At 42.9% G+C, this 14252-nt stretch overlaps 1 protein-coding gene across 2 annotated transcripts in view; it reads right to left on the bottom strand.

Annotated features, from left to right (window-relative positions):
• The window catches only part of gfra4a (GDNF family receptor alpha 4a), a 255477-nt gene that overhangs the window by 27253 nt on the left and 213972 nt on the right, over positions 1–14252 (bottom strand). For both annotated transcript variants that reach the window (XM_056393818.1, XM_056393819.1), the window contains 2 exons: positions 4917–5198; positions 3124–3204 (listed from right to left, as the gene is read on the bottom strand). In XM_056393818.1, coding sequence (XP_056249793.1) covers positions 3124–3204; positions 4917–5198 — 363 coding nt within the window. The remainder of the gene's footprint in view (positions 1–3123; positions 3205–4916; positions 5199–14252) is intronic.

Genomic DNA, 14252 nt, shown 5'->3' with positions numbered 1-14252 from the left:
TTTAAAAAGTGCAGCAGACAATCTGAAGTATCACATAAGTCCTCCTGTAAATAAAAAAACACCAATCTCTATTTATTTAGATGCCGTTGTTTTACCGACTTCAATTTAAATATTATTAAATAGCAAATAAAATAAAATGCAACCACGAGAAGTCAAATCACCAATTAAAGGATGACGCTGTTATTCTACAGCCTGGGTCTCGTTTTGCAAGTTGGTTATAGCAACATTTTCACTGTGTTTATTCACACTGCATGTCGTTAACTTCTGTCTCTCTTCTGTCGTTTCCTCTCTGTCCTCTGTCTCCTTGTCCTCGCTCTGCAGGCGTCTCTCGACTCTGAGGCCGCAGGATACAGATCCGCCGCTGCCACTCAACACTCATCAGCATCATCATCAATATCATCATCCATCATCAGATTTTACTCCTGGACTTCTACGATAATGGGGGGGGGGGGTCTTTTCTTCTTGCCCCCAGCTCATGATAAAAATTTATTTTGTTTCTGCCTTGAAGAACTTGCCCCTCGTGTCCTGTGACGTTGCCTTGAATCTGTTGCTTCAGCACCTTCTGTAAGTTCTGGTTTATCATCCCTCGTCTGATCTGGAGCTTTTCGTTCCAGTCGTTTCCCTTTTTCTCTCTCTTTGATGTTGGGAGCCCCCCCCCCCCCCTTCACTCCGGAGTGGTAGTCGACTTTGCAATAATCTCATAATCTCCTTCCAAACGTTTCTCTTCCATTGCTGTTGTCTTAGTGTTTGTCCTATTGTATGTATGTGTGTGTGTGTGTGTGTGTGTGTGTGTGTGTGTCCATGATATGTCAGACGGCTTCATTGGCGAGTCAGATTTATTCTTTGGCGTGATGTTCTTGCTTGCTGTTCTTCGATAGACATCCCCTTGCTGTTATCTCTGCTGTATCCTTGTATTCTTCCTGGACTGCCTTCGCTTGGTGTTGTACTTCTGGAGGATGAGCGACGGTTGTTTCTGCTTGCTCTTCTTCCTCTTCACCAGCTGCCGGTGTCTCGTCTCGCCTGTTGATGCTTAAGTGTCGGGGATGTTCACTCTGATCTTTTTCTCAGATGTTCTCGAGCTCCAGGTCTGTTAAGCGTTTGGTTTTTAATGGATAGTTTATTGACCTCCAGGTTCAACCTACCAACCATCCTGACACTGGCTCCAATACAAAAGTAAATACTGTATCTAATAAGGACTGAAACACGTCCTGAGTTTAATCATTTTCTCTGAGTCTGAATGGTAAGGATCAATTATTCCCTTGCATTTTTTTTTCATAGCTTTTTGCTCTTAGTTTATCTGTTATGACAACATTGTGCTCTATGATAACTACTGTATGTTAATTGCTGCCAGGAAAACGGCAGCGACCCTACAGTGAAGTGTGAAGGGGCCAGAAACCTGAGCAGTAGGGCGATTAGACAGAGTGTAAACACAGCAGCAATTCAGAAGGCTAAAAACCTAAACTGCTTCATTTGCACTGGTGATAATGCTTCATTGCAAGATGCCCGATGGTACAACAGGTCAGCTGCGTTGGATGTTTGGATATGTACAACAACAGTTTGCTCATCTTAGTCCTATCGTCCAGCTAAATCTGCTAATCCAGGGGTTAAACAATGTTGTCTGTTATAATACCTGTCTGATCAGTAGTTTGAGATGTCACTGTATTCCCAGATCTCAGGCACTACACCTTGGAGCAATATTATCAATTACTCATAGAAACAATGGCCAAACCTGTGTAATAAATTGGAATCATCCTTTAACCAGCTTGTGCAGAAAAATCAGAATATTTCAGACGCCTTAAAGATCAGATCGTCTAAAACTTCAACAAACTTTACTGCAAAGCTGTGTTTAGTAGAATTAACACGGTCTCTGATCCGTGCAACAATACTGGTGAGTAGAAGAGTATAACTATTACACAACCTGAACATCAGCTGGACTGACCTTTCAGGATGCTGAGCAGACTGTCTCCTGAACCGGCCTCAGCGCCGCTGCTAAATCATTTGCCTCTCTCGGTTTACCAACGCCACCTCGCATTACTTCAAGTCTGAAATCATGAAATGTGTATTCGACACCGGTCCCCCCGTCGCCATTAGGAGCTGCCAACATGCAAAACTACCTAGTGCGCTTTAACATCATAAGGACACATCAATTCCCATGCTATAATACGCATCACTTCCGATCTAAAAGATAGACCGTGAGTTTCCTCTCATTTTCTCCTGAGAGAGAGAGAATGCTCAGTATTATACATCAAAATGACACCACACTGTGTATCGCAGGTACGAATACATTTTCTTCTTGCACTTCCAGTATGACGCTGATAGAACATCTAATATAATTACTTCTTGTTGGGGGGGAAAAAACACAATGTATTTGAATGTTTAAATTAAGCAGCGTCCTGCCTTTGAATGACTGAACGCCTTACATACTAATCACTTCATTTACGCCATTACTTAAGTTCCACAGACTCTCCATCTCCAGCTCCAGTCATCCAGACAACAATTGCTGTTGGAGAAAACAAAACACTTGACATTCTGTCCTCTTCTTTAAAAAAAAAAAAAAGTAAAATATGTAACTCCTCATTTGTGTGCAGCCTCTCTCTTTCCAGACCGACAAAAGCAAGAATGTAGTGTTGTTTGAGTAAACAAACCAGCTCTGTCTGTCTTCCATTTTCTCTCTCTCTCTCTCTCTCTCTCTCCATCTAATGTCTTACTGTGACTTTTATATTTCTTTCCTTCACACTCTCTGTCTCCAACCACCCCCACCCGCTCCGGTTTTGCCGCTTCCAGCTGCATTAAAATAAATAGGTAATTAATCTGTGCCTCGGGGGCTAACAGCAGCACATACCAGCCCAGCGGCTCGCCCACAGGCTCGGAGGCAAGACAGAGGCAAAGCGTGCGCTGTTACTCATCAAACACCTTGCAAACCCACCTGCATATCCACCTGTCTACCCTGTCAAAATGACGCAAAATAACATCTCTGTTTGCTCTTTCTTACACGTATATCTTGGATGAGACTCGTGTAGTTGCTTTGGTGAAAGATGGAAAAATGGAGGCTTTGATTGTCTATAATACACCTTTTGTTTTGGTTTTTTTTTTTAGAGAAAGTGAAGGCAGCGGCCCGTTTACCTGCAGCAATGGAGGCCAAACGAACGTAGTCGGAGCCCCTCTCTTCCGGCTCATACGGGTAGCTCTCCACCAGGCTGAGTCCTGCAAGCACAGAGGAGAGAGAGGTTAGTTTCTGTTGCCATGACAACCCAAAATGATGTTATTTTTCCTCTTTCTCAGCCTCTGAATTAATGTCCTAAAACACTGAAACAAAAACAATCTTCTACATTTTCTAAAATTGCATACAAAGTTATAGACAGACGAAATAATGCGAGCCCAGGGTTCCCACTCTAATTCACACTAAACATCATTTTCCTGGGACTATTTTCAGTGATGATCTGACTCATTTGACAGAAAGGAAACACACCAGACACCAATATGTTCCTAACTGTGAATGTCTGATTGAAAATAAGTGCAACTTGGCTATACTTGATGAAATCATCTTTTACAGGCTTAATTAATAATTAATTTCTGACAAAATCGATCACAAGAACTTATAAAATGTATCATTATTATCACTGTTATTAATTTATAACCTGACAAACAGTTGTTTCCCCTACTGACAAATCTTGACTGAACTTTCAATATCTAAATATACAATTCAAAGTTGAATTTGTACGAATGTTTAAGATTATTTACTGAGTTTATCACACTTTAAATCCTTTACTTGTAATAGGAAGTGAAGCCTTTAACGAGTCTTTGACGAGGTGAATCACACCCACTATGAGTTACCACCGGAACAGTTAAACATCATGTCATATTATGGTCTGTTTTTACCTGAACACAGCATCGGATTTGAGGCTAGCAAAGTAAAAAGTGCCGTTAGCGAGTATTTAGCCGCTGTCTGATTAGCATAGTTGGGCTCACATTCATTGCATTGACCCCGGCTTCCCATTTATTATTCTCCGTCTCTCGGCAATGAACCAACACACATTTGAAAGACTAGATTTGGACTTTTCTACAAACACACGGCCACAAAATGACCATGAGTGTTTTATGCAGGATTCCCAAACAAATTGGCAATCAGTCTGGTTAACAATAACAACTGATGTGCAGTGAACCTGCGTCCTGCTCCAACTTTAACTTCCTGCAAAAGAAGATAAACTCGGAAGTAAACTCAGCACTTTCAGTTATAAGACAAGTCTGGCAATCAGCACTTTAATATGTAGGTTTCTCAAAGCAGCGTGAGGTCACTGAAGGAGCTGTGAAGACACAACGTGACCTTTGTGCAACCTGCAGCATGCGTGAAGTCATACATGCACCAAGGTGAACGTTACTGAGAATAACGTGTTACCTTGTTGTATATATTGTACCTCATGAATATTTGTTGCACTCTCACTCTCGCCCGGTAAGAACGATGACTGATGTATGTTGAGCTTTACTGTCTGTTTCATTAGTTTACTGTCTCCATCTCATGTCAGGATATTGTCAGCCTTGTTCTACTGTTGCCCCAGTTCTCATTTGTTCTGAATAGGATGGTATGCACTAAATGCACAAATTTGAATGTAACTGTACCACAAATAATGGGGCTAAGTGTATGAAATGACAATGACAGTGCAAAGCATTTGAAACAAGCACAGAAGTGATGAAATACAATGAGTGTGGATGGAACAAAAGGAATCAGAGCCTCCGTTTGAACTATTTTTGACACAATAATCACTCTTTTCATTTCTGTTGAGCCGCCTGGAGGCGGACACCTAATTCATGTGAAATGGGCGCCACACACTTGATAATCCCACATACGTGACATACTGTACCTGCCCCCACCCACCTCCTGGGGGGGGGGATATTCGGTGGGTGAATGCCGGTCTTACCGTGCAGCACAGACTGGTGCAGGCTCCAGTAGATACTCAGGCAGTTCTTCTCCTTCTTCATGCCTCGTTTACATTGGCAGCCGTGCAGAGGGGTGGACAGCAGCGCCGTCATGGCGTTCTCACATTGGTTTCGCGCCCCAGGCCCCAGCTTCACACTGCCGTCCCCCGCCACACACTGCCTGAGGGTGCGCAGCCGCGGGCTGCAGGTGTCGTCGCTGGAACAGGTGTCTCCGGCGCGCAGGCAGTCCCTCCCTCCCACAGACAGAGCCATCCGTGGGACTCCTGGAAGACGAGACAGACACGGGACAGATTAGTGTCACGCTGTGGTCCCCCATGATTACAGCTGAGTAGGAGACTGGTCTGTTCACTCTTTCACATGAACGTAAAACCACTGACTCAGAGAAATCAGTTAACTGAGCCCCAAAGAAACAAATAACAAACACATCTAGTGAAATAAACTGTTTGTTTTTTTCCAGCTGCTGAATAACGTGAAAAAACAAAAACAAAATACGTACAAACAGAGACACAAGCTCCGTGTCTGTTGGAGGTTACTGAGCAGCTCTGAGCTGCAGACCCTGGTGTCAGGTTTGCATGTGTGAAACTAGTTAACCAAATCAGTTTTGTCAGTTTTTACAAACCTATTTCAATACATGGTTAAATAGTCAAAAATCATTTAAAAAGGATTCTCCGGTAGTTTAGTAGTGGACTCAGAAGAGCCAGATTAAAAACAGAAAAAGGTCAAACTGATGCAGCAGAGGTGAAGGGTCAAACTGTGCAAAAAAAAAAGAAAAAGGTGGATTGCTCCTTTAAGTGAATCAAAACAAAGCGGTGAATGAATGAGAGACGTTATGATCCGCTGAATCATTGGTGAAATAATCTGAACTGAACTGAATTTAATAATTGGATTACATTTTTCCATCCCCTTGTCAGGAGCGATCAAACTTAGTCAGCGATGCATCTCACTGCTGCATTCCAGCATTTTCAAATGACATTCATAAACCAGAGGGATGGGGGTGGGCGGGGGGGGGGGGGGGGGTGCTGCGGGGTGCTATATTATTCATGTATTCATACTGTTGTCACATGGAATACATTTGACACCACTGACTGGATTTTGATGAAACTTGGGGAGGGGGTTTGATGCATCTCACCAATACATCCTGACACGTTCAAAATTACACTCAAGTGTTTCAGCTGCAGTCAAAACACAGCGTCATATTTGTTTCAGCTTGGCCCAGAGAGGGGCTGCAGCACTTGTGTGTGTGTGTGTTTTTCATGCGGCATTAATTTGATGCAAGCTTTAATCCCCTGAAGACAGTTAATGATAGTATATTCCCAGCTGTCTATGAGCTCTTACACTCACTCTTAATAATGATGTAGTGGTTTTAAATCCACCCATGCATCTAGATTGTGCTAACACGCATTCACAGCACATGTTACTGTGAGCGACATATCATGCCCTGAGAGTAACAGCAGGTACAACATCTCTGAAATACCGAATTGTAAATGAATCCACGAAACTGATGAACTACAAATCAACGAAACCAAGAGTCTACAGCCACGCTAGCAGCTCCGTGAGGCTGTGAGCTCAATGCTAACATGCTCACATTAACAATGCTAACATGCTGATGTTTAGCAGTTGAACTGAAGCTAATTGAAAAGGTCTTTGCCCATAAAGTATTGGACAAATTGAAATTTCTACCCGATGAGGGCGCTAAAGGAAAAGCTCATGTGGAGGATCAAAGTTATTTCAGTTTATTCTGAAGAGGACACAAATGTCTGAACCACATTTCAAGGCAATCTGTCCAATGGTTGTTGATATTTCACCCCAAAACCACAAATATCAACTTCATGGTGAGACGGAGGTCAGGGGGATCTCAAAAGTCACCAGGACCCATTGTCTGGAAACCATGGATACCTGTAACAAATATCATGGCATCCATCCACAACTTCATGTTTCAATCTGGACCAAAGTGGCGGTCTGACCATCCTACTGACTGACACTGACAATCCTATACAGCTGCTAGCTTGCCTCAACACAAGTTGTAAACACACCAAATCTGTCGGGTTGAATTTCGGTGAAATATCTATAAAATGATGAGGGAAGGTGTAGACATAAAACATGGAGTCCTGGGTTTGAATATTTCACCCAGTGTCAACAACATGTAGCTACTACGAAGAGCTGGAAGACGCTGATAAAGAATATATGTGAACTCCTGTCAGAAAGGGTGGAATAAGATGATTTTCTTATGTATTAAAGGGCACTACTATTTACTGCTCTATTAGTATTTAAAAAACTATACAAAGAGAAAAGAGATTTGTTTTAGATGAGAAGAGCTGGTGATCAACTGCATGACGGATTCTCAGAAATCAGGATTTCTGTGTCACCGGCTTCTCGCTGAGATTCTCTGTGAGCCGAGTTGTTTCAGTAATTAAATCTTAATCAATTTTCATTCCATCACAGCTCAATCAAGTGACGGGGAGCGAAAGCAGTATCTCGATGAAGGCAGGAGCTCTCACCCCCCCCCCCCCCCGACAGACTGACAAGACTGCCAGGATTCTACGCCGCCGTTCGACTCGAACTGTACCTCAGAGTGACTCTCCCCGGCTGACACGACTTTAGAGATGATCGGATAAAACAGAAAGGGGAGGGGGGGGGGGGGGTACAGCGCTGCTGAAACAAGTTTACATGGGGGGGGGGGGCTGCCATGTGCCCAGCAGGAGACTTCGCAACCTTTCAGAGGAGTGTCAGCTAATCTAGCAGCAAGCTGTCAATAAAAAAGTCTAGACAGACAGCGAAAGCGAGAAGCTCGTTGCTATGGGTTTGGGATGTTTGCAGATGCTATAGAGAGAAAGCATCTGCCACTCAAGTGAAGAGCTCCTCGTCCCTGAGGTCCTGACAGGCACCACTTAGTGTGCCAAAAAAATATCCTCCTCAACAAGTCATTTATTCCACTTAAAATCTGATATATATTTATGTCAAGCAAAGGGGGGGGGGAGGGGGGGGGGTGAGATAATGTCATTCGTTTTCAATGCAAATCAGCTCGACTCGAGAGTTTTCTTGGATCAAGAGATGGTACCTTGAAAAATGCGGAGGAATCTGCCTTATGTCAAGATTCCTCGCTCGCTCTGAGAAAACTCTCCAAATGCAGATTTGCATTGGAAATATCCAGCGTTATCTCACCCCTGTGGTAGTTTCCCTCACTCGGTCTAAGAGAAACAATATTTAAACACATTTTTCTTTCGCCTCGTCTGACGCAAAGCGTGTGGAACGGCGGGTGGGAGCAGATATGTGGGTGGCTGTGTGTGGGTGTTCGGATATGAAAGGTGGAGCAGAGAGGAACCTTGAAGCCACGTTTTGGCTTCTTCTCGGCTTCAAGGCGAAAAGGAAAAAAAGCCCCTGGTGAGCAGTTGCAGTGCAAATCTTATTAAATTGCAACTAATCCAGTGTGGAGAGAGGTTTGATATTTGTCTGAGAAATTAAGCAGCACTCCAGATTGCAGGAGATAACTGTTTGCCTGGAAACAGAGCCGCGGCGCACCGGCAGTTCAAAGAGAGACAGTCAAAACCAATTAGGAGAAATCAGTTGCCTTGTCATTCAAATTCGTTCCATCCTATATGCCTCCCTGTTTATCCCACTGAGGTAAATAATCCATTTGAGCTCTCTCTCTCTCTCTCTGCCCCCCCCCTTTGTTTCCGTTTCTCTGATTTCCTCTCTGCTCGCGTCATCCTCTCCTCTTATCTCTCTGTTCTCCCTCCTGCTTTTTCTGTTTGCCCCCCCCCCATCCCCCATCCCTCGCTCACACACACACACACAAACACACCTCCTTAGGCTCGAGGAGCAGAGTCTGAAATTAAAGAAATATTTTTGAAGGAAGAGAGTCTCTCAGAAACAAAACTGAATCAACTTTTCCTTCCTGTGATCTCGGGGCGGCTCGGGCTTCACTCTGGGAGCTGAAAACAAAAGCAGCCGAGACGAATCTGCGGCGTTTCTTTGACCGACTGAGCGAGGGACTGTCCAAATGATCTTTTTGTTGACGGTTTTTTTTCGGATATGAGTTGAAAGCAGTCGTGATCTTGCAAGCATACAAACATGTAGATTTACAGTCGCAGCTACTAAGAAATAACTTGTGGACAACTATGGGTAAGACTGATGAGAATACCTTCCAACAAAACATGAAATAACTACCTATTTGTCCTCCTCTCCCTCTGCTCGGCTCTCTGCTTAAATGAAACTGAAGTGGAGCTCCCCTCGTCTCATCATGTGGCTCCTCACGTCTCCCTGCCTCCCACCTAAAAGCCAGAGCTCCTCCACAGCCGTCGGGCATCAGTCACTGCCATCAGCTGCCAGCGAGGGGGAAAAGCTTCCTTTAAAATCTATAAGAGCGGCTCAACTTGAAGCATCGAATTCTCGTTACATCATGTAAAGGAAGCTCAATAAGATCTACTTCTCGATAAGTGATGTTTATCTCCGCCAAAGAGTTCATGAAATAAATGACGATGATAAAACGGGGACGAGAGCGGAGACATCGATGACAGTGATAAAATGAATTATGTGTTTGCATACAGTAAGCATCACTCAGCTCGGTGTATTTTCAAGTCAATATCCTAGAAAAACAACAAGAGTAAGAACTTTACTGCTCATTCATCATTAAAGTTGAGTTCCCTAAAGAGAGAATCAGAGTGCGGGACTCAGCCAACTACAGTAAAATCCCATTGTTGGATTATAAACCCCCCCCCCCCGTGTTCTTGATTTGTATGAATTGTTGTAACTTTCTTATTATTATTTGGAAAAGTGTTTTTCACACACACAGCTCCTAATGCACCACTGAATATCTGAAGAGCGAGGATATTTCTTTTTAAACTGAATTGCCAACCAAGGTTTCCTCCATTTTTTAAACATTTTTGTATTTTTTTTCTTTTTCTGTTTTTGAGAAGTTTTATCTGCTGCTGAAACAAATATTTGATTTACTGATTAATTTATCAAGCCAAAAAAAAGTTGTTGTAAAGATATTTTATATTGCATAATGAATGTTTTTGGGATTTGGGCTGTCTGTTGAACAAAACAAAAACTTTGAACACACAATTTTATAGATAAAACACGTCTCTTGTCTAGAGATTACATTCTTACACTACTTAGCGCCAAGGCTTCGATGATCAGGGTCGGCGCTGTGCATGTGGACAAGTTGAGGTGCTAAAATATTCTATTTCATGTGAGTAAAGTTCAGGCAAGATCATCAAATTTAACCAAGACCATGATCTTTCCCTAAAACTTCAACCAAGCGTTTGAGCTGCATAAACATATCCATAAATAATGTTGTGCTTTAGTTGCTATAAGAAGATATTTAGTTGCTATAAGCAACATTTACCACCAGGACCTGTGGTATATAATTAGAGAAAACGGATTAAATACTCTGTCAGTTCTGCAGATACGTTGAGTATTTTGTCTTTTAGAAATGATCTGCTGTTGCAAACTGGAACAACACAAACACCATTTCCAGCCGATACAGTTTGTAAAATTACCTGACTAAGTGAAAGAATCAATCGTCATCTCAACCTCTAGCTGTGGGCCTAAATGTGATTGAGACATTGTATGTGACACTGAGCTAAACGAGTAAACTTGACTTTAAAGTGGACCGACTTCGAATATGTTAAAGAGGCTGTTCCCAGGGCGACGCAGCATCCAGCTGAATCCTTGCAGTGGACTCTTCAAGTCAATGGCCACGCAGCAACTCTTAAACTCTTAGTTCCAAGCTCCAGCTCTGAGCTCATGATATTTGACTGAAGTGGCCAAGATGGAAGCTCGTAAGTGAAGTTTCTTTTTCTTGATTTAAGTTGCTGCTATTGTGTTGTGGTCTGTGACTTCTCTTAAGTTTATGATTTGTTCACTAGAGCTCGAAACAAAAACCATCTTTCTCTTCATCAGCGGCTGCACGGCCGAGCGACTCGCTGCATACACAGAATGATGAATCCCATTAGGGATAACAGGCTCTCGGATTGTTTGGTAAATCTTTGACACTACTACCGAGGGGGCCGCGCTTTTGTTACTGTATATTGTAGTTCCTTATTAGCTAACTGTGCCTCCCCGACCACTTTTAAACCAAGATGAGTCACTGTGTCTGCTGGGGCTTCTTCTTGTTGTGCTGTCTCTGTTTTCACAGCTTCTAATAATGCCCTCTCTCCTCTCCAGCAGTGTTGCCAAAACAATACCACAATATTTTCCCCATAAATGCACACACACACACACACACACACACACACACACACACACACACACACAAAAAACAAAACACACACACGTCGATTCGAAAGAACAAACACACTCATGTAAATCCACGCATGCATGCAGTCAAAAAAAAAAACTATTTAGACACATTACCATAAGTCTAGTCTGCAGCAAGGCTTCTTCGGACAATAATTGGTCCTCCAAATATGCTGCGATGGGGTCCTTTCGCTCTGTATCATTGATTCAGCAAAACATGATGAAATTTAGAGGAGAACCAAGAGACCACTCTGACCGTGATGCAGAATGCTAATTTCCTTCCCAGATTCCTCAGTGACCAATCCATCCCAAGGAAAGTCAATATCATTCCGCAGCTGTTACAGAACAACCTCGCAACTGCAATTTGGGCATTTTTCTTTGTCTTCTTAGAAATGAGAGTACGTGTGGGCATGAGCGTCTCAGAGGCCCGAAAGCTCATTGAAAAACTATTTTCACAATTTCAAAAGCCCATTCTGCCGGAGAGAAAATAACTTTACTCTTTTAATGTGGAGATTGTACTTTTTGCAGACACATTTATTGTGTGCGAGATGATAATAAATTGATTTGAGACTCAGCTCCTCATTGGCGTGAATGATATGATAGAGGGATGATATGATCATTATAATGAAATTAGATTACTACCGTAGATCAGTATTTGAAAAAAAAAGAAATAAAAGACAAAGGCTGAGGACTTCAATCAATGGCTCCAAAAAGTCTAAATTGGATATTATGATAATGAAGACACAGTTTATGGGGATATAAATTAGAGATACTGCATGAAAATATAATAATATTTAACAGAGCAAGAATAGCATCTGTCTTTTATTTTGAAATAGAAAGCAACCAAATACATTTACTTCAGTACAAATTTGAGTTACTGAGACTTTACTTTGGAAAATTTCAACTTGTCCTGGAGTGAAATGTTTCTCCTTCTTATTCACTACACTGTAAGTTCCTCCTGATGAGGAGGACAGTGCGATACGGTCAAAAGCTCCCGAAGAAGAGAGAAAGTGGAAGTTTTGTCAACCGCTATTTACTCCACTGAAAGCATGAAAATCCCCACGATGGGGGAGATGAGTCAGCAGAACTCAACTCTACTCTAGCCGCTGCTACTCCTACCTAAATAAAAGGTAAATGAGCGCTTCCTCTACCATTTCCCTACATGCACATGTACGTGAAATGTAGTATGAGGTAACTGTTACGACTCCCTCCTCCTACTCAGAGTTTTCATCGCATGCACTTGACAGCTTCCAAACATGCCGTCCAAATGAAAGCGGGGTCGACAGTCATGCCAGCAGCTCTGTGGGAGACTGTGTGCTTTGCGCTAAAGGAAAGGTTGAACTGAATGATATTGCTGCACAGAGTCACGACACTGGTGCGGCTACAAAAGATGAGACATGAAAAGCTGTGCAGCGCAACAGGAAAGAGATAGTGGATAAACCAGGAGGATAAATAACAGGTTCGATCTTAACATTAACCCTCCGATAATTTGTCCGAGGAAAGCCAGGGGAGAGAGACGAGGGACTGGAATGTCGGCCATTGCAGTAAGGACTCATGGTACACACTCTACCAGGTGAGCTACTGGGGCGTCAGAGCTCCCACCTTTTTTAGTTGTGGAGTTATTTCACTGCAATCTCTAAAAAAAATCTCTTTCTCTCTGGCCCAACAAACAGTGAATCCACCTTCAGGCAGACTGAGGTCCTCCTTGGGGATCAGCAAAGAACTCCCCTCCCTCTTTCTCTACACAGTCATTTGAAGTGTTAAGATGTGTGTCTGCCCAGAGTGGGTCAGCCACTGGAGAGGGGAGAGAATGAATGAAGCCGTGATCTGAAGAATAACATCATCCTGGATCCTGACCATGTCCGCCATGACGGTCCAGTCTATGCTCCACCAGGGAGGCAGGTTGGACTCTTCATCTGTCAAAAACAACAACTTTAACAACTTGTTCTGTTCCCAAATCCTTCAGGCTTTTAAATTAGGACTGAGCTGTTTGTTCTTAAGTCAAAACACAAACGTACAAGGAAACACAAAGTATCTACAAACACACGCAGGATGACAAGGTGGATCCAGTAGCTGCCATTTTAGCACAAAGATGAAACTGAGCCTGGAATGCTTGATGTTTTGAAGACTGAGGTTTCATTGATGTGTTTCTGTGTGATGTTTTCTGTGATATATATATATACGTTCTGTTGCTGCTACAAAGGTAATTTACATGAAAATGAACACAGATAATGTAGTTACTGAAGTACAGTTACACTTACAATATCGTGAGATGCCACACCTTTCCAATAAAAGCCAAATATACAGATAGACTGTCATGTGTTAATTAAACCCTTTTTACAGCAAATTAGTGCGTGTGAACGAGGGTACCTAGGGTAACAGCACCGTGTCACCGTCAAAGCTGGAGCCAATGAATAACCGTATCTACTGCAGAGTCATTTGACCCGGGTGTGAATGCCGACTGAACCCTTTTCCGTTTCCGACAAAAGCCCGACGCAGGTCTTAGCGGGTGTTTTGACCAGTAGAAAAGGGGCTTTAGTCAGTTTTGAAGGTGCAGGTGGGTGGATTATGTTGCAGAGTCAGGATTAGTTACTGTCTTTATGCTAAGCTAAGATAACTTCATCTAATGCTTGGCAAGAAAGTGCATAATGGCAGATCTGACAATGTCGACCTGCTTTTAAGGTTGGGTGACATCAGGCCTACGTTATAAGCCTCCCTGGTTCAATAACAAGAACAAAAACAAGAATACCAAACAAACAGTCTTTAAAACTGAAAGAATACACCTAGCGTTATATTACTATGTGCATTAATCACAGCTCACTCACACATGTGAGATCCACCTGGCCCTGAACACGTCGTCTTTCCTTCCGCATGGTCGCAGCGCCCGTTAGAGGGCAGAGCTGACAGCATGGTGAACCACGTCCACCCTGCCAGCTGCACCGTGTTGTACCACGCCAACAAGCAAGAGGAGGGTGTCGTACAAGATGACAATGATCCTGACCACAGAACAACTGGTTGTCAACAAGACATCCTATTATCCCCTGCTCTCATTATGTAATTCTCATCCTTACTTGTCT

This window comes from Seriola aureovittata, chromosome 13 (genome assembly GCF_021018895.1).
Source record: "Seriola aureovittata isolate HTS-2021-v1 ecotype China chromosome 13, ASM2101889v1, whole genome shotgun sequence".
Taxonomy (NCBI): Eukaryota; Metazoa; Chordata; class Actinopteri; order Carangiformes; family Carangidae; genus Seriola; species Seriola aureovittata.
Note: the sequence above shows the minus strand (reverse complement) of the source record. Positions and strands in the feature narration are given on the sequence as shown.